The sequence below is a fragment of the Phlebotomus argentipes genome, unplaced genomic scaffold (assembly GCF_947086385.1).
Source record: "Phlebotomus argentipes unplaced genomic scaffold, Phlebotomus argentipes genome assembly contig_2, whole genome shotgun sequence".
In the NCBI taxonomy this organism is placed as follows: domain Eukaryota; kingdom Metazoa; phylum Arthropoda; class Insecta; order Diptera; family Psychodidae; genus Phlebotomus; species Phlebotomus argentipes.
This window is the reverse complement of record NW_026776162.1, coordinates 6958969-6979375: the sequence shown is the minus strand read 5'-3', so window position 1 is coordinate 6979375 and position 20407 is coordinate 6958969. Positions and strand designations below refer to the sequence as shown.

General features: G+C 41.0%; 1 protein-coding gene across 3 annotated transcripts in view; it reads left to right on the top strand.

Moving 5' to 3' along the window:
- Positions 1 to 20407, top strand: part of LOC132265059 (complexin) — a 98394-nt gene that overhangs the window by 72282 nt on the left and 5705 nt on the right. For all 3 annotated transcript variants that reach the window (XM_059765505.1, XM_059765504.1, XM_059765506.1), the window contains one exon: positions 17381 to 17510. In XM_059765505.1, the coding sequence (XP_059621488.1) occupies positions 17381 to 17510 (130 nt within the window). The remainder of the gene's footprint in view (positions 1 to 17380; positions 17511 to 20407) is intronic.

Here is a 20407-nt window from a genome sequence, read left to right as displayed (position 1 = left end):
ACACAGAGGGCAATTATCCCTCTGCAACCGATGACACTCCACTCAATCTGGAGACCCAGAGAGAGAGAGAGAGGTCTTAAGGTGCTTCCATGTGAAGGTACATTATGTATTTTTACAACTGTGCAAAGCGAAACTTTATTATTTAGCACATTATTTGGCGTGGAGTTGCGAAAGTGACTCGGGTTTTAATTGTTACTTAGTGCTGTAAGAAGTCTCTTACTCCCTCCGCATGCTAATTAGCATCCCTTTGAGACATACATGCACTCTCTTATTGCCACCCCATCTGCCGGTGGGTACAAATTAGCGGAAATAATATTTACAGCGAGATAACTTTCCTTCCATTGCTTCTTGTCGAGCTCCGTGAGTAATAAAGTTTCCCTTTTGCGGGAGGGATGGAGAGGGAAGCAAGAATAGTGGAGGACGAAATTGAGTCAAAGCTGCCAAAAAGTCTTAGTAAAATTAATCATTACAAGAACTGTTGAGTGGCAAATTTCTCTGAATTTAAATGATTAATTTAAACATGGAGTTTGATATGGAAATGCTGCACGTAAAGTTTTGTGAACACTGACAGAAATGACTTCAAAGTATTCCAAAGTTCAGTAAGGATATAATATGTAGTTACAAGTTGTCAATAAGTAAATTGAGAGAATATATAGATACATAAGTGCACTGTCAAAGCCAATATAATTCCCCTTTCAGAAGCATCAATCATTGAAAGTGCACACAAGCATAGGGTATGTAATTAAAAAGTAAAGTAAAATCCCCCCATTTCTCTCCGGCTTTTAATTATTAAAAGCATCACTCTCGTGCAGAGTATGTCAATGCATATTTTGTATGTTTATGGAATTGTGTGGGACGAGAGCACACAGTGTAAAATATGGAAATAACTCTCCTCTTCCATTCATGAAACAAGCAATTCACTTGGTGGGCTCTCTTTTTCTGCGCCACCCTCAAACGCGAAACACGCCATTTGAAATAGCGTGAACACTTTATTGATTAAATACAAGTTTTATGTACTCATTTGCATGGAAAGTGTAATAGTTTCACAAAGCGCCCCGAGAGGTGGAAAGAGCTCTCTCTATATATAGAACTGAGCAGCTTTGCAGTTAATTTTAGTATTATGGGCATTAACTTACGACTGTGCTGGGCTGGGAAACATTACACCACGCAGAACCCTTGTAGCATTTTTAGCCCTACTCTCACTCTCTCCCCGTGATGCTTCTTTTTATTTAATATGGGGTTTGCATATTAATTTCAATTTAACACACTCTCCTCCAACTTACTGGACATTCTACTTCCTCTTTCCCCCATACCATGTTGTGTGCGGAAAAATTGTATATTTCTGCCGGAGAGTGTTGAATTTTAAATGCATTCTGTGCGCTGAAAAGTCTATGAAAAGTTTTCATGATGACCAAGCGGAGAGGGTGGAAAACTCTTTTATGCAGAATGTATCTATGGTCGGTGAGTATAAAAAAAAAGTGAGCCAAAAGATACACATAAAGATTGTATGATTGAATAAAAGTATCTCTTAGTTCTCCCTTTTATGTCACACTGGCGAAAAGTGCTATAAATTCGCAAATGAGCTTATTTGCTGCGTCGTAAAAAGTGGAAGTTTGCCAGGCATACGCCTTCATTGGCAATATTTCGAAATGTATACATATATCGGTTCTCGAGGGTGGCAGAGAAGAAAAAAAGGTATTCATAAGTACAAAATGATGATGATTCTTCATGTCGTAAAAAGTGTGAGTAAATGAAATTTCACCATCGGGGTCTCGCCATCGTCCCTCAGAGACATTGTCGCATAAATGCCGCATTTTGGGTATGAATATTTAATTTTAGAGCCATGCTGTAATGTGCAATTAATTTGAGAGATATCTTGAGAGTGTTTTTTTCTTCACCAGTTTTCTCTCCCCAGGCAAACGTGTTGTGTCGTAAAATTCATGCTTGTTCAATTCAATATTAGGTAAATTCTCCTTTCATCCGCTTTTTTTCTTCTCAATTTGAGAATGTTTTTTTTTGCCAATATTTCCCGCAATATTAAAGCACACTTCCGGAAGTTGTGTCTCACAGACAGAAAAAAAGAAGCCTCAAAGCTTTATTGCCTGCGATATTGATCGCAGTAGAGTTGAATCTTCGATTCACATGAGCAATAAAATGATTCATTGTCGATGATAAACGATAATGGAAGTTAAGCTCGCAACTCTGATTCTGTCTCTCTGTGGCCCAACACACACGGAAGGTAAACAAAAATGTGTGGCGAAATTGATTGATAAGATTTCTTGTGACTGGCACCAACATACATCTCAATGTAATTTCCGGCAAAGTGGAAATATGCTCAGCACTGAGTGTGTTTGTGTGTGTGTCTGTTTAAAAAATTGTGGAGGATTTTTTTGGCAGTTGCCACACATAAAATATGGTTTCCGGCCCCACCCACTGTGAAATGCCACCCCCCAAGCCGATGGGACTTCTTCTGACGGCACGAGTGTAAGCCAAGGAAGTGGAATTGAGAACCCCCTAGAGCACTGTCAGCGTATTCTGCCGCCGAAGGATCCGTCGTCTTTCCCTCCTCATGCATTTAGGATCAGTCACTGGGGTTGCCACACATATGCGGAGATGGGATTCGCGCCATTGTCACGGTGCTGCTGGAGGTTGGCGAAAGAGCTCGAAGGTGCGGAAGACTTTTGTATATTTGGCAGAAACATCCCAGACAATGTTTCGGCGCACACAACCCAGAAGATATGACCTGAAATTCCCTCTCGCTCTCTTCCTTCCTCATCCGCCATGGCATTGTACGCACACCGGGAGGGATGTAATGAAATTTTTCACGCATAAATTTAATAAGAATTTAATACACCGCCCTTCCTTGTTACAATAAAAATTGAATTAGAGACGAAAGAATGACACGGCAATGGGGGGTGGGAGAGAGAGAAAGAAGTGAAAACAGCAATAATACCCTCTGCTGAAATTATTCAATTGAGAATGTTAAATTAAATCACAATTTTACACCACTTGAACCCTCCTTGCGAGACACTCTTTTTGCATGCTTTGTGTCTCGAAAGCGCCACACACAAAGCGAGAGGGATCGCGTCTTTTTACCTTTTTTCTCCCATCCACAGCATCCCCCAAAAAGAATAAAAAAAAGGGAGCCTTTCGAGTGGGAAAAGGTGACACAGGGAGGAAAGAGAGAGAGAGAGAGGAATATGAGACATGCCAGAAATTGTGAGGGAGAAAAGCCTTGAGACATTCTATTTAATAAAATAATAATCCATTTGCTAATCCCACTGATGGTATGCAAATATGAATAAATTACACCTGTGCAGAGTGACGAGAGAGAGAGAGAGAGAATAATGGAATTAGTTCGAAAGTTAATCTTTAGCCGTGTTAATGGGCTTTTCTTATTTCACGACGCACATAAGAGCCCAACTTCATGCTTCGCTGGGCTTTTTTCCGGAACATTTTCGGGGAAAAGTCAAATTTAATGGGAAAATTATGTACTTGTCGAGATTCAAAAAGGTGGAATGGAATTTTCAATAAGCTCTTTTCCTTGACGTGGGCGCACACAAGATTTGTTTGCATCAACAACAACACATAGTTTGTACATTGCACAAGAAAGCATTTTCCCATGCTTTTTGGCTGAGGAAGGAAAAAAAAGAGAGAGAAACCCACTTTTTCCACTACATGAAGCCGGAGTTGGGAGAGATATGTAAATGTAAATGTAGCCGTTTGTGGAAAATCAGAGCGAGAAAAATTATGCATTGAATGGAAATGATAGAGGAGAATGAAGGGATCCCAAGAGTCCTCTTGCTCTGCCACATCTCACGGGATATCACATTTTTCCCCGCGTGTTGTCGTGAAAGCTCCCAAATCCTGGAGCTCTGCTGTGGAGTGAAATTTTAATTTGATACCACGCACTGATACTGGTGAACTTCAGTCATTTTTGACATTACCCACATTTCCCTTCGCCCATCTCACTTCACCTGTTCATCATCCCCTTTCACACACTGCCAACTTTCGTGGAAATTCTCCGGGAAAACTCCTTCGAAACGAGGAGGAGTTGAAATACAGCGAGAATGTCTTTTATAGTGAAGTTTTCCCCTCTGTTTCAGAAGTGATTCAATCATTATACGAGACGATGCTTGGATGTGAATTACCGTGTCCCATGGAATAAAAGTTCATTTATTGAACACAAAGTTTTATTCAAACAGCAGAGAGAGAGAGAGAGCAAGGAAGAGGGAATTCCTTTCGTTATATGGCAGGGAAACTTTGACACTTTTGACAGAGATTGTCCATTACAGCGTCAATAATATTTGTGGAAAACAACAACGGCAAGTAGGACAAAAGTCCCACAGCTTCCCATCTCGACATATAAAGCCCCTGTTAAAATTATATTTCGAGAAGAGGCATTATTAAATGTATTATTATCAGGGAAAACTTTATTCATTGTTACATGACTTCTTTTCCGTTCCCTTCTCAACTTCCATGGCATTTGCTGTGTTCGTGTGTGTGTGTGTGAGGGAGTTGGGGAGCTGGTGAATGGCGAAAAAAGAGATCAATTGAATTAATGAAGGTATTTTGAAAGTAGAAAAGTTGGGAACGTTTCTGGGGAAGCGAGATGATTTTATGTATGTGCATATTATAGCCATAAACAACGTTAAACTTACAAACTTTCGAAAATTGAAGAATTCACCCACAGTGAAGAGGCGAAAGTGGGGGGGGGGGATTTTTCCCTCAGTGAAAAACATGGAATAAATTTCCTCACAGATGAACAAGTGGTGAGGATGGAAAAAGTCCTGAGGAATATTGAAAGTCTTCTCACACCAATTTATATTCGCCATTTTTCTGCTAATGTCCCGAGGAATGATTCGGGATCTCAGCCCAAAAGAGCGAGAAAGAGAGAGAGCTTTTATGCCGTCTCCCAGAGAGATTCTTGAGTGGGTGTACGTAAAAATTCAAATTCATCACACCATAATTAATTGCTTTTTAATTGATTAGGAGAGAATTCCATAGAGTGGCCCTGGGAGACTCACTCCCTCATCAAGGCAACTTTATGAAAATTCCATTATAATAATCCCCTCCTCAAGAGGGATGAGAGATTGGCAATCCATTATACAGCGAATGGTAGAATGTCTTGCGAATGGTGAAGTGTCTTGTGCAAAACATACGGCGAGTGTGTGATCCAGGCAGTCTTGGCCGGATTATTAACATTTTAATCTTTACATTATTTTTTTTTACCATGTATAATAAGTGGTTTTCAAATCAGTTTCGGCTCTTTTTTCGTGAAATCTTGTCTATTAAATTGTCAATTCACAGTTCAACGGAAAAAATAGTATTTATTTGGCTTATTTTAACATATATTTAAAGCTTTGACAAAATCTGTCTTGGAAAAGTGTCAATTTGATAGCTTCTAAAGTTCTTGCTCGATCGCTAAAAATGCCACAGATTTAGAAAGGTAATTTCATCGTCTACAACTCTCTAGAACATACCAATGTTGACAAATGGTTACCAGATAGTGTTCATGACTGTTTAATGTGACAAAAGTCCTTTTTATGCATTTTGTAGTAGAAAATTCAGAGCGGAGCAATTTCCCATCCGATTTTCAAGAGTAATGACACTTTGGAAGGAGCAAAAGAAAGCCTACAACTCTCTAGAACCCATCACTTCTGTTAGTCCACATTTTCCTTTTGTTTTCAATGGGGTTTTTGCAAAATGGATGCCAAACAATGTGAAAATGCTAATTCTCCAGCCAAGTGAATTTTATATGCAGCACCGCTTGAGCTGTTTGTAGTGGCGGAAGTGCAATAATGCTGAACAATGGGCCAAGAAATTGCACATGGCTTCAAATCCCCATCGTCGACCAAACACGGTGTCTCCGAGTGTGGTCTGGAGAGCACATGCAAATATCTCATGCTGAATCCCATGTCAGGGGATTTTCCTCATGGTCCCTGTGACCATGTTCTTCTTCAACTTCTGATGCCACGATTGTTTGTGTCCTTTTATCATATGACAACAAATTGTGCTTTCATGCTCTGAGAGCAAACATCCTCCGCCGCACCTTCGTTTCAGGATTGGCGCGTATGAATGAGAATGAGATTATCTCTGGATTGGTGCAAGAAAATATTACTTAAGCTCGTGCTCGAGGGAAATTCCACTGACAACACTCAAAGTGTTCACCAGAGATTTTCAATTAATACTTAATGCAGTGAATCACAGTGTGGAGACGTGAATTGGCAGCGAGGGATGAATTTGGGGGGAATGAGAAAAACTATGTGACATTTGGAGAAGTTATGTGGCTGAAGGAATTTATGAGAAATCTTGAAACAGCATTTTATCCACAAAGAAATGGAACTGCTATATAGAACTTCTTGCCATTGCCGTATGGATATCCACACATTTTTTTTCCGTAAAATCTGCAGATCTCTCAATTCGCATCTCTGCTCGTTTGGGAGCGCCTTGAGTTGAGCATTAGGAGAATTTGCGGTGACATAAATTCAAGGGGAGGAAATATATTTAAGGGAGCACTTTTGCAAATGTCGACATCGCCACTCAAGCTCGCAAAATTTGAGAGCTTTCAAGCTGGCAAAATGTGCAGAGGGAGATTCAAATTGTAGGCAAAGTGGCAGTTTGGATTTCGACACGGAATACGTTTAGCGAGTTAATGTTTAATTGACGTACCACAGATGCACTGTACATAGTCGTGAGGGCAGGCCATTGTGTGTTTGGGATGCACAGGAGATTGTCAGGATGATCCTCGGGGGTACGTGGGGTGGGAGCATATATAGCATTTACGAGATACCCAGAAGCGCAGTGTTGGTCGTTTATCGAAAATATCACTTTTACGGGATTGTGGATGGGGTGGCACAAATTTAGGGATCAATATATGAGCTGGAATGGGCACTTACCCCTACGGAGAATGTGCACTATTTTCGGGCTGACTGAGAAAGGAGGTGGGCAAATGGAACGTGGTGGTGATACTGTGCCATTTGGAAAATTCATCCACACAGCAGAAACACCATGTGAATTATAATAAGAAAGTGCGCTGCAAATTGCGATTATCCACTCGAGATTGCAGCGTCTTATTATTATGATAAAATTTTATATGCTATATACACTTTCTCTGCGGGGTGGGGGAGGGTTGGAATTTAGTGGATTTCATATAAATTTTATAACAACACCTTCTAACTCACTTACGTCTTCTTTTACGCTCTCTCATCGCGTACGCCGAGTGTGGGTGGGAAAAAATGCTTAATTCACAGAATTCAACCAACACGAAAGTCCTCCACAAACCCTCCCGGGGGGCAATATTGTTTCCACACACACACACAAATACACACGGGGTGTGAGGGAGGAACTTTTGCCACTCCAACTCCGTATATTGCAAATTATGTAACACTTAGATGGGATTAATGCGATAAGAGAGTATAAAACGACTCAACGGAAGTAAGCAAAAAAATATTATTGTATAAATTAGCTTCAACACTGTATGCTCAGACTGTACTTTGGCTGGTGGAGGATCAGGTTGGAGGATTATGTTGGTCTCCACACATGCGAGCACACAAAAAGGGTAAATAAAGTCACTCACCCTCGGATTTCTTGATTAATTTCCATCCCACCAATGTTTGAATTACACAAACCCTTCTCAGTGTTCAGCAACTTTTGACGCACTTCCCGCCACTTTATGTCAGTCTTTTGCTTCTCGAATTATGAATGTATAAATCCCTGGAAAAAGGGATTTCACATCCAGAATTTATACCAGAGTTCATAAAAAAAATATACAACTCTGCAAATGTACACTTTGAAAGACTCTTATTTGCAACACAGTCGCTTCTCAACCATAGATTTCTGGCGCAGAGATTTGGCAGCAATACCCAAAGTTATACAGCTCCACACAAATGCAAGAGTGCAGCAATATAGCCAAGAAGCTTCCGTCTCTCATTCAATAGAGCCATAAATAAATAATAATCCCCACCCGAGTCGTAAGGGCGATGATTTGTGTGCAATACTCGCCACATTCATTTCCGCGAGTGAATTCTACGAAATAAATTCCATTGATGATGCACGAGCAACAATCGCAACTGTGGTACAATCTGAGAAACTTAAAAATTTATTGCCAGTGCATAAAAAGGGGGATAGAACCAGTGGATGATGTATTTGGGGGTGGTTTTCACAGAGTCTCCCCATTTGCCCTTGGCGTGGCGGAGTGACGATTGTGTTTTCTTCTCTCAGAGTATCTCACGACATAAAAGAATTCTCCTCGCCTTTTGTTGTGCCACTGAAGAGAGAGAGAGTGGTGTGAGGTTGTGTGGAGATGATATGCTATTCTTACACCCCACATGCATAATATGTGCATATCTCATCCTCAGAAAACCACTCCAACCCCAACTATATACACCAACTCTATCTGTGGTGGGAAACTTTTCCTCTGAGACCTCTTCCACCATTTATTACCTATACTCACCGTCTGACAGTGTATCTATTATGGTATTATGTTCTTCCTCGTCATCTAATTCATGCCAGCGATTGTAGTCTTTGGGTGAAGATGAAATATGAATGAAGTGAGAGGGATGAAAATTGTCTTCATAAGGAGTCAAATGACTTATCTATCCTCCTTCTGCTTGGCCTTAACAATGGGAAGAGTCACACTATTTTGACAACACAAAGGCACACTATCGTCCAGTCAATGTCAGGCCCATCACAGACACACTCTCCTCCTCCGCCCTCCCATCTCAAGAGCGTGCTGCCAGGGAAGGATTCTATGACACTATTAAACGCAGGTTTCTCCCCATGATGTTTGCCGGCGGGGGGAAATGAGCGGGCGCGCGCGGGGATGATGAAAATGAGCCAGATAGAGCAGTATAATGAAGTCACAACGATGCTATCTGACCAAACTTTTATACTCATGGAAGTGGAGCAAAAGTGGGCAGAATGAGTGTGCTAAAAGACTCTGCACAATGCCAAAATGTGTGGGCAGAAGTATGTGTGTGAGCGAGGAAATTCCTTCACAATAAAACTCCACAAGAGACCGACCATTTAATGTTATTCCAAGCTATAATGCATTTTGCTCAGCAAAGGAAGAATCTCGAGGGCACGAATTGAAATAATAAGTTTACGCGGAAGAACTTGAAAAAGCTCAATGGCACACATACACGGAGAATTATGGGCGTTTTAATGAATTTCCTTGGCTCACGGCCAACGCGAGGGTGTGTTTGGCGAAGGGTTGAGCAGATGCAATTGCAGTGCTGCAGCATTGTTTTTTGCTGTTGGGTTTTCTCGCGGGGAAAAAATGCAGGAGTTTTGCCAATATTTACCTTTACAGCGTATTGTGCATATGGAGGCTTATCAAGTGGCTCAGCGAGTGATTTGATTGAATGCTTAGATATTGTGGCGAACCCTCGGAAAGTGTGGCCCTGATAAAATTGTCTACCCAGGCTGAATATCAAGCAGAAAATCTAGGAAATATCTGGCGAACGTGAGTGATGATGACACGAAGAAGATCCTCTCGACGGTGTATTTTTTGTTGGACGAGCGCCCAGTGGAGCGTGAATGTAATTCAATTTAAAACCACACAAAATGGGTCACAGCATACTTCTCTGCTTAATTATCTTGACATTTTTATACCAATGAAATTTCTGTCCATTTGCCTTGTGGCTCTGAGCACAGCAGAAGGCCAGAGAAAACTTCCCTCGTAGTTTTCCATCGTTAAGAGCACGGGGGATGAAAGTCAAAAGTCTCGAGCATCTTGTGTGAGGGAAGATTTTTTGGCAATATTTTTTGTCATGTCTTATTTGTCGCCTTCAATTTATCTTGAGACAGCGAGAGAAACTTTTATCTTTCACCGGATGACTTTCCCTTGCTTCTCTTCTGTGGCACCTTTCTTGTGGGTTTATTGGTTGAATTTATGTGTCACATCGCACGGCAAAAGTCTTCAAACTTTTCACACAAATACACACACACAGACTGAGATATCGTTCATATATCAAAAAGTTGATAAAGCTCTCCTGATTATTTGGACACCGAAAAAGCAGCCAGAGTCGAAAAGTTTCGCTGCTGTGTTTTCTCTCTTTGACCGCACTTTTTCCGTACTGACAAGAGAATTCAGGGGGTCATTTTTCATTTTTATTCATACGCGCCACTCCACCCAATCCGTGCACCCTGTGACAGGGTCGTTAGGCGTGAATTTTGTGTCTCCGCGGCACAATCCCGGAATCCCCGGCAAAGCATTTTATAAATTATAAAACGCTCAAAGTTGTCCAGTGGGTGGGAAGGTTTTTCCCACCCGCGCGCGCCGCCCAAATCATCACGATGTGTTGAAAGAGACAAAGAGGTGTCGACCACGCAAAGTTTCCGGGTGGCTGTATTGCGTTGCCCCATGTTTATTAAAATACATTGCTAATTCCCGCCTCGTCACAAACTTGACTCCTTTTCTGGGGGGTTTGTGGGGGGTGGAGGAATAAAAAATGGTGTGGACATCAAATATTCAGTGAGCGTAGTGTAAATTTAATGCTTTTTTGTGGAATTATACTGTCCCGAGATTCACACATTTTCCCTCCGCAACGCATTAAGACTTGGAAGCTTGGGAAAGTGATGGAAAGAGAATAAAAAATATGCTTGAATATTTAATAAAATGACACAGATTATGCCAATTTATTGCCTCCCTTTAAAAAACCACACCAAGGAAGTTGATTCTCATACACTCTTTATTATTCACTCCTCAGAATGCTTTATTGAATGAAAATCAATACTGTGTGAATATTTCAATTCGCCGCCCTTTTTCTGCACTCATCTGAGATGCAATTTGCGCTCGAGATGAGGTGAGAGATGAAAAAATTTCAGGCAGAGGAAATTGAGATAGACAGGAACAATAGAATTTTCCCCCTTTTCATGGAATTTCCTCATAAATTCATATATGCGTTGGGAAAAATACTGCTCAGCGCGCCACAGAGTGTGAAAGCCCTCATTGACGGCGTCGTTAATTATCTACACTGATGGAATTATTAATATTGTGACTTACCCAGGCGCAGAATTTTGTGACAGAAATCCCGCTCATGATAAACATCGTGGCTTTACATGTGATGGAAATTTATTGTGTTTTTCACCACGCGCAAAGTGATATTCTGCCAGAGAAAGAGAGAGAGCTTTGCATTATGAAAGCTCATCAAAAGTATAGAGATAAATTAGCAATAATTCTCCATGAGAACTTGTTTTCCCAACTGGATGTTCAAGAAATGTCGAAGAGATGTGAAGAAAGCTTTCGAGATGATTTTTTTTTCCTCACAAAGTGTTCCTCTCAATGCGAATAAAGAAACCCCTCGAGAAGCTGCGGAAGGAAGAATAGTGAATTGCGCCAGGGAAAGAGCTTAACATTGGTCCAGTGAAGTGGCAAATATTTCCATAATCCCATAATGATTGTATAGAAACGATACCTTAAGTTTAGCTAATAATAAATTCATCGACCGGCATCGGAGTTTCCCACATCATTGCGGTGTTTCCGAAGGGTCTTCCGTGGGTGATGAGACTTGTGTGTTACCCATATTTTGGCACTCTTGGGGCGGGAATTTGGGGTGTCCCGAAGGTGACAGGGAAGGCAATTTGGAAAGGCATAAAATTAGAGGGAAATTACGCTCACCTGACGTTTATTGTTTGTGTCTCAAATGGACATTATACAACACATCAATTCAATCATTTTGCGCGCGTGAACTTTGCCGCCCCTTTTCGCGCGCGCACATTAATTTCATATAATGATTTAAACTCCCACAATTAAATCCCACCCTGAGCCGCCCGCCAGCTATAAAATCTCTGGGGATCTGGCATTTCGTAAAATCCACCCAAACTGAGTGCTTGTGTATGATTGGATCTACATAAAATTATTCAAATTAATGTACAGACCCTCTTAATATTATGTTTATTCGTTGAGGATTTTGCGGAAACTTGATGTGCTCGTCATAAAGTATACTTTGCCATACATAAATTCTCTCTCTCTCGCAAGAGCGCAAAGGGTGTGTATTTGCATCTCAAGAAGCTTACAATTTAGTTATTGCGTTCAACATTTAATACCGCATTTACTTGGTGAAAATTTTCATATCCTTCGCGTCGCTTCTCGGGAATGCTGATGGCCTTAAAAGCGAGGCTCTTTTGTACGCGGTTTGAATTTGCACGCCTCTCCCTCATCCAATCAGTGCAATTCCCCGAAAAATCACCCTCTATCCATTATTTCCGGAGCGGAAAATTGTGAAGAAGGCCACCGAACTTGTCCATCAAAGTCGAGAGCAGGAAGCTGAGGGGTCATCGCGTGAAGTGTGTCACAGACTCGTGGCTGTTAGATTAAATTAAAGTTTAACGTGGAATACCCACGTCAAAAGTGTGAATTAGCCAACACTTGAACGACAGCTTTCAATATTGATTAAATTATAGAGAGATGGGAAAGCATGAAGGGCTTGAAGGGAGCGGAAATTGCTATGCTAAAATTGTCTCACTCTCTCTCTCTCTTCTTTGGCATGTCGGCGAAGACATTTAACACAAAACTCACCCCCTCGCCCTCTATCTGGGGTGTTGTTAAATTAATGGACGCCGCGAGAGTGTTTTTGTGCCCTTTTATGGGTGAACTTTTTGTGCCCACACAACATATATGGCCAACAATATGACTCGCGGAAGTGAATAATGCTTTTGCATAGCCAAAAAATGTTTTCTGCCGCACACAAAATTGCAACCATGAATTTTCTCACTCTAGCAAAATTCCTCATTTTATGCATTTCCTCTGCTCTCAGCGTTCAACATTAATGAAACTCCATACATTTCCGCCTAAATGTGTGGTGTATTCTGGGGGGGAGTGAAAAATGTTGATGCGGAATGCGGAAAAATTGCATAATACATTTCCTGTCAGTTGAATGTAAATTACTCCACCCATCACATGTCCCTGCGCTCGCATGTGCATAACTCTTCCCCAATCATTGCTCGTCCTGAGAGAGCTTTCGCGCCAGAGCCACGAGTGTGCGTGCGTGTGTGTGTGCTTTTAAAATCACCAGTGACAAGTTAAAGCGACACCAGCAGCGACATATTAACCTAATCGGGGTCAAATTGACTCTAGTAGGGAGTCCGACTTTTAAGGGCGACTCCCTAACGGAGTCAGATTGACTTCCTTAAGGTCACTCATCGACATCATCATCAGCTGGAGCGCGAACGCCATAAATCACCGTGGGAGCTTTAAAAAAGTTCAGTGTTTTGAGTGTAAACAGTGCCGGAGCTTTTCCCACAAAACTGTGCGCCTGGACAGAACTGAAAACAAATTTCATGTCGAACATAAAATGTTCCACATCATGGCAACAACTTTCAGTTTGACGGCCCAGAAGGAAAGTGTGGAAAATGCTCAATAGGAGGACAGTGAAAACTATTTCCATAATAGACAATATTGTGAATATGGTGAAGCAATAATATGAGAAATGGTTTTGCATCGCATGCGTTTGCTCTCTCAGTTTAGCATAAAGGGAAGAAGTTCTGCTTTTCTTTTTCTCTTCTGACATGCAAAATACAATGGAAAGTTTTGAAAACTTATTGCATTTGATTAAAAGTTTCCAAATCCAATTTATTCGCTGCCCTTTTTTTTCCCACCACACTTTTTTCAATGGTGAAACATCCATTGATTTTCCATCCTTCTCCCAATTTGTGTGCAAATGTATCGGAAAATGATTTTTGGGACTTTGATTGTTCTTTTCTCCGGAAAATTAAGCACTTGCCCAAGAGCTGAGAGAAGAGAGGGAAAATTGCTATCTGTTAAAGTCAGAAATTACTCCCCGATTCATCCACAGAGTCGAACAATTTAATTATAAGCATTCAGAAATTCGGTGAATCCTCATGAGACAAGTCAGAGTTTGTTCTTTAGCCACACATACATATTGAGAGAAGAAAAAAGTCCAACCGAAACTTCCGCAAGTTTCGAATTCAAACTTATGAGTTGTTCAGCCACATTCAGTGTATTTTCGGTGAGGGAGAATCTCAATTGAAAGTCAGGATTAATTTTCATCGCAATCCCAGAAAATCCACCCTTCGTATTCACATATGAATTTGTGTGATTTTCAGATGGGGAGGAAGAGCTTTTCACCCCCTCGAAGTGTGGATTGGTTTTGTATTGAAACTTGGTATGATTGTTTGTCAAATTTTAAATTGTTTTTGACCAAGAACGACAACCACAGAGTTGCTCAACTGCAAAACCACACTTTGAGGTGGGATGAAATTCAAAACTTGTCACCTCAGCCCCTCTCAAATCCTGTTGTCATCCATCTGAGGGGGTTGTTTATGGAAATGGCTTCTTGCCGAGTGCGGAGCTCCACCAATTGCAAAACGATATACACTTTACAGCGAGAGTCGAAAGTTTTCGTCTATGTTTTCTCCATGTGGTTCTCCACACGAGAAGATCTCATTGAGCGTGAGTTGCGGGAAAAGTTGCAGGAAAATTGGGCCCCAACGATATGAGAGTGAGGGGTTGTCGAAGAACAAAAGTTATGTTATTGCAAACTTTTACATAAATCCACTCACTAACTCAACGCTAAGCGTATTACTTTCACACAGAGATGGAGGAGCTTTTTTGTGTGCATCAACAAGAGAGAGGGAAATGTTTTGAACACGCGCAGAAACCTTATATATTAATTAAAATCGACAATAAATTACCTGCACACGATGTGGAGCTTCTTCATGTCAAAAGAGCGTGAAGAGCACAAGAAGCTTCGTGAAAATCCCTTTAGCATGTGCTCTCGAGGGAGTCCTTTTTGGGCATTTTCCACCACCGATTTCGCCCCCTGTTCCCATGACGGGATGTGTAATGGGATTCCTTGCAAGATGGACAGTAATAGTTCAATTGTACCATTGAGCGCCCGAGCCTCTGTGGCCCTAATGAAACATTTCAGTTAATTAACATTCAAGAGATGGAGCCGTATTAGAGACCTCGGCATTTCCATGAAATTGGGCAAATATGGAAATTTTCTCCCAAAATTGTAATGATAGCGTGTATTAAAATTACACACATTCTCTGGGTTTTGCATGGAATTTAGCTTCATTAGGCATAATTGGGGGAGAGTTTTACGGAGGAGAGAAAGAGAGATATTTTGGGGTGGTGGAAAATATGCTGTATTGTGAGCTTATTGCTCCGTGAAAATTCCTCAAAATTGTAAGATGGAAATTATGCTAAAACATGCTATAAATTGAAACACTTCGAATACATTAAATTCACTCTCACAGAGAAAAACAACCCGGAAGGAGGCGGAATGATAGTCAAAAGTGCTGTTGAGAAGGGTTTGCTAGTTTCTGGGAAAAGTTTGTACATCGCCGAAAAGATTAAAAATTATTATTTAGAGCATTGTGCAGAAGTTGTGGGGAAATGAAGAGTTGTGCCTAGTGATAAAAGCAATTATAATTTTAATAATTCCTCTTGCCGCACACACTCTGTTCTCTGCAAGGTTGATAGTTTGGATGAGAAGAGTCACTTGAGCGACGGTTTGTGTATTGTTCGGCCAAAGCTGGAGGTTCGCAGTGCTTGGCAGGTGCTCTTCAAGAGCACCCACTGGCGTAATTGATGAAAATCTAATTATTTTCCGTGAAAATTAGTTCATCAACAGTCAGGGAGAGTGACATATTTCCCTCTCTAAACCACCCTTGCCTGTTCAGTTGCAAAATTCTCGGGCAAAGAGCTTTTGGCATGTTTTGCCAGCCAATCGATCGACGACGTGGCAATTTTCCCCATTTTCACCTCACAAACTAAACATCTCAAATGGCGAATCATCACCTTTCTCGTCACATCGCGTCTCTCTTGTATTTATCCATGCAACGCGGCGTGTCTTTAAATAAGACACACGGCGTTGGCGAGAAGAAGGATGGCGTGAATGAGTAAAAAGATTCTCAAGAATGACACTCGTGGCAGAGTGGAAATCGCGTGGGAGGATGTATGAAGTGGAGAAGAAGAAAAAAAAAAAAGAGGAGAACATCATGTTCATTGTGTGACACACATATAAAGCACACAAGAACAAGATCTTCGTACAAACTCCAAAGGTGGAGGAGAAAAAGGAGGAAGGCGAGAACTTGGTTTATTGCGGCTCAAAGCGATTTTCGCTCGAGAATAGAATGGGGAAAAAAAGAGGACTCTTGAGGAAGTTTCCTCGACAGAGGCGCGCAAACGAGGAAAAAAAAACAGTCGTGAAGACGAAAGAGATCTTTAACAAAAGAAATGTACTTTCTTTATTACTTATACCAAAGGAGACAATCTCTCAAGCTATTCTTTCTCCATATCTTCCTCCCTTTTGCTTATTTTGTCTTCTGTCAGGAGAATAGATACAGATATACAATTATAGATGTGTCTCTTCAAAATTCATAACTTCATTCCTTCATTGTCATTGATAAATGATAAAGAATATCCTTCTATATATACTCTGTATAAGATAATATTTGTGGAACCTTCTTTGCACTGCCAAATCTCTCCTCTCAAGCTCACCTTGACACCATTCCCAAAGGTGTGATTAATTGCCAAACCGAAGCACTTAATTTCCTCTAAGCGACGATGGAGGATTTTGCGATTAGGACACATACAAAAAGTCATTTCGCCTGAAATGGGGGACAAGGGATTTGCAGAGAGGGAGAGAGGAAAACAGTGTAAAATCAAGCATGATTATCACGAAGATTGAGTGCAATCGTGTGCGGTATGCCAGAAAGCGCGCACACACAGTGTTTGAAAGATCACCAAATCGTGCTGTATTGAGTGAAAGACCTCTTCCACATACGAAAGTTCTACCATAAACTTTACCATCATTACCAAATTCAGTTCACCCACTTTGAGTCTCATTTTCATCCCTCTCGTCTCACTCACTCTGGGATGCAGTGAATGCACAATTCCTCATTCCGATTCGCAATTGGATGAATTCCTTCGACACACAGGCAATGGCAACTCTCCGCACATATAAGAATTCCAATAGAAACGTATGTGGAACAAATATTTGCAACTTGTAATTAAAGACGAGCACAGAATAATCAAGTTTCACAAACATACATTGCAGCACAACTTCGTTGGGAACTTGTCGTTTTTGTCCTTCACAAACTTTACTCACAAAACAATTTCTGAATTTGATTCCTCTCTTCTCTGCACTTTCACCATCTCAGCACTTCTCTTCCAAAGTGCATTCAACAGCGTGAAGCTTGGGATATTTGCAGATCCCCATTCAAATTGTACCAGCTTATATATAGAATTCGTGTGATGTAATTTCAAATTGCAATAACACTATGACGTTTGGTTGAGCATTCTTTGCATATCACCTCAGCGGAAGTGTAATATTGCAATGCCCAGCAGTGTCTCAGCAGAGCCGACACCTTTTCTCACACTGCCTCTGTCTTTTGCATGTCCTTTCAGTATAACATAAAGAAGAAAGAGGAGCCTGTCGAGTTGGTGCAGGAGGAACCAAATCCACTGATGCGCAAGAAGAAGACACCTGAAGAACTCGCCGCAGAAGCCGAACAGGAGGATCTGGACGACTTCACAAGTAAGAAACACCCAAAGACAATCTCGCTCTCTCTCACCTTCACTACATCCAAACCGAAAAATCCTTCAGCTCATCTTCTTACACTTTTCGGCGTCCTTGATGTCACAGTTTCCCTTGAGGGTGAATCAGCGTGTTGACAAATAACAAACACTCTCACGATGTATGACACATTTGAAGGGCGCGTCCCGCAGATATAAACATTTAAAATGCACTCCAGCTCCAATTCGAGCGAAAATACATCCCCTTCTGTGACTCCCCAATTCGGTCTGTGGGTGAAAAACATCTATAAAAATCTCGTGTGCTGCTCAAGGCGCCCAACCACCCCATTTTTGCGGGGTGAATTAGGTGCGGTGTGGCAGCTTTCCAACACGGAGATCTGTCTTCTTTTCCCTCCAAGCCATCGTGCAAACATTTCTCCGTGGCAATACAGCATTGTTCACATAATTCTTCACTATGTACTCACGTTCATTGTGTGAGAAATTCCCGGAGATATTGCTGAACTCGTTTGATGATCTGGACAATAAAACTAAACAACATAAACAAGTTGTTATCTTCGCAGAGGCGAAAATGTCGGGGAAATCAACATTCATTTGATGGGTGCAAATTTAATAAATACAATGAAGGAATTTACTGCAATTCAGTGTCCTTCTCTCCATCATTTCCAATATCCCCCAATTTGGTGCGCTCTTTCACTATAACCCAATCTCCATAGCCTCGGGAAATGTCTTTTCCATTCCCAAGCGAAAGCACCCCTATTTGTCACTTATTGTCAGTTCTCTGTCTCGCGGAATTCACGCGCAATCCTTGCACACTCTCTGGCTGTCGAGTGATGAGAAGGGGGTGAAAAGCACCCCAAAACACACGAAAAAAAAAAACGACACCCAATGTCTCCACGACCTTCCAGAGTAGCAAAATCACGCTCGCCATTTTCATGATTGGCTTATTTATTTTATAGCAATTTCCTCGCTGTCTCTCTTATTGCCATTTTACACCCCCGACAAATGCTACAATTTTACATAATGTGCTCGCAATGGAGGGATTTTGCACAACATAATAGCGAGACCCTTTCCGCTCGCGAGGGCGGACAATGATGGGGAGGCGCATTCCGTGCCAGATAAAGAGTCAGAAAATAAAGTCAATTCATCGTGCTCAGACAGAGAATAAATCTACTTATTGAATTTATTTACATTGCCATCCAATTTCACATAGCATATGTGGAGGGATTTTTCCCTACGCCTCGCCGGAAAAGTGCGCATTGATGGCGCAATTGCTGCAAAAAAGAGCGAAAGCATTAGTGTGTATAAATATTGCATTTAATGAATTTCCCTCTCAATATTTACTGAAGGGATTTTATTGAACTGCACCAACAATGCAACTTTTACTGCGAATTACACGCATGTTATATATGGGAAAAAGTTTAAGCTTTCTGCACTAATTAATAGAATGTGATTGCAATGTGTTTGAAATATTGCATTCGATGTATTTTCTGGATTTGATTCCCAGAGAGAGTACAAATTGAATTTTTCTACACATCACCAATTCTGTTGTGAAATTAAATTGAGAGCTTTTAGCAAAGGAAAAAAAGAATCACAGTCGAAAAAGCAATGGCAGATAATTCTGCAAACAGTGGCTTTAAGAGCTTGATTGGGGACAATTTCGCCCTTCGCGCTCGCACACAAGCTAATGTAAATACATGGGCAATAAAGTTGAAAGGATATTTTGGGTGATTTTCCATTCGGCCTATTTGTCGAGGTGAATTCAAATATTGCCACTCTGTGTGCGGTGTTTAATATTCATACACGGTGATCGTGTTGAATTAAATTCTTTGTGGTGTATTGCCGATGGGAATTGTATGGAAATGTGCGCCAGAGTGCGCGGTCTGAGGGCTGCACAATTGACTAAAATGACTAATTTAAAACCCCTCAGCAATATATATCCCATTGGGGATAGTGGAGAACGCACCCAAAAATCATTTGCATTGATTAGCACGGAATATCAATAAAAGTGATTTCATGCAGCATAATCGCGCGCTGCACAATAATTTGCCCATAAATTTATGGACATTACAGTTGAAATTCTAATTAATTACCTCTAAACACTCTGCTTATGGCTGTTTTTGTATCAGCTTAAGTGGGATTTTCGATGTGTGTGCGAATCAATGCACACAGTGTTCCAGTGTTTTAAATCCACCCACACCCCCACTCTTGACGCCCACTCAATCATCAGCAATGTTCTAATCTGCGGGATGACCCTCCAATTGTTGACAATGCAAAATACTTGACATTATTTGATTTACTGGCAAATATCATATCAATTTCAATTAGATTGGACTTGGAAAATCGACGGTGCAGCAAAATTTTCACATTACATTAGCATATATAACATATCTACAATATATCTAATGTAGTATACTCGTTTTATTCAACTTGATATTCACCATAGTTTGCATGAAGTTCAATACTGTTCGCGTCAATCACAAGCGCTTTGCGATTTTGCGTTTGAACATTTCAATTTCAGCGCCGGAAATCAAGTAAGACATTTTCTTTGCTGTGCAAGTAATTTTTAGTGTAGAGAGAATTTTTTTTATCAAATATCACTCTAGGTGTTCCAGTGGGAGTTCTTTTTGCCACAGGCAGATGTCAAGTTGCGCGTGTGGAAAACATGGAAATCCATTTAGGCGGGGAATTTTTTATAGAAACCAAACTTAGATTAATGAATTGACGTGAAACAGCAGAGAGTAAATATTGACAGGAGATTGATATTCGCTCCCTCCGGGAAAATGTCCATTGGGCGAGATTAATTCCAATATTTGGAAGGAGCTCGAGAGTACACAATGTTAATCTTTCAACTTTTGCAATTTTCACCCCTTTCGAGGGTCGCAAATAAACGAGATTTGC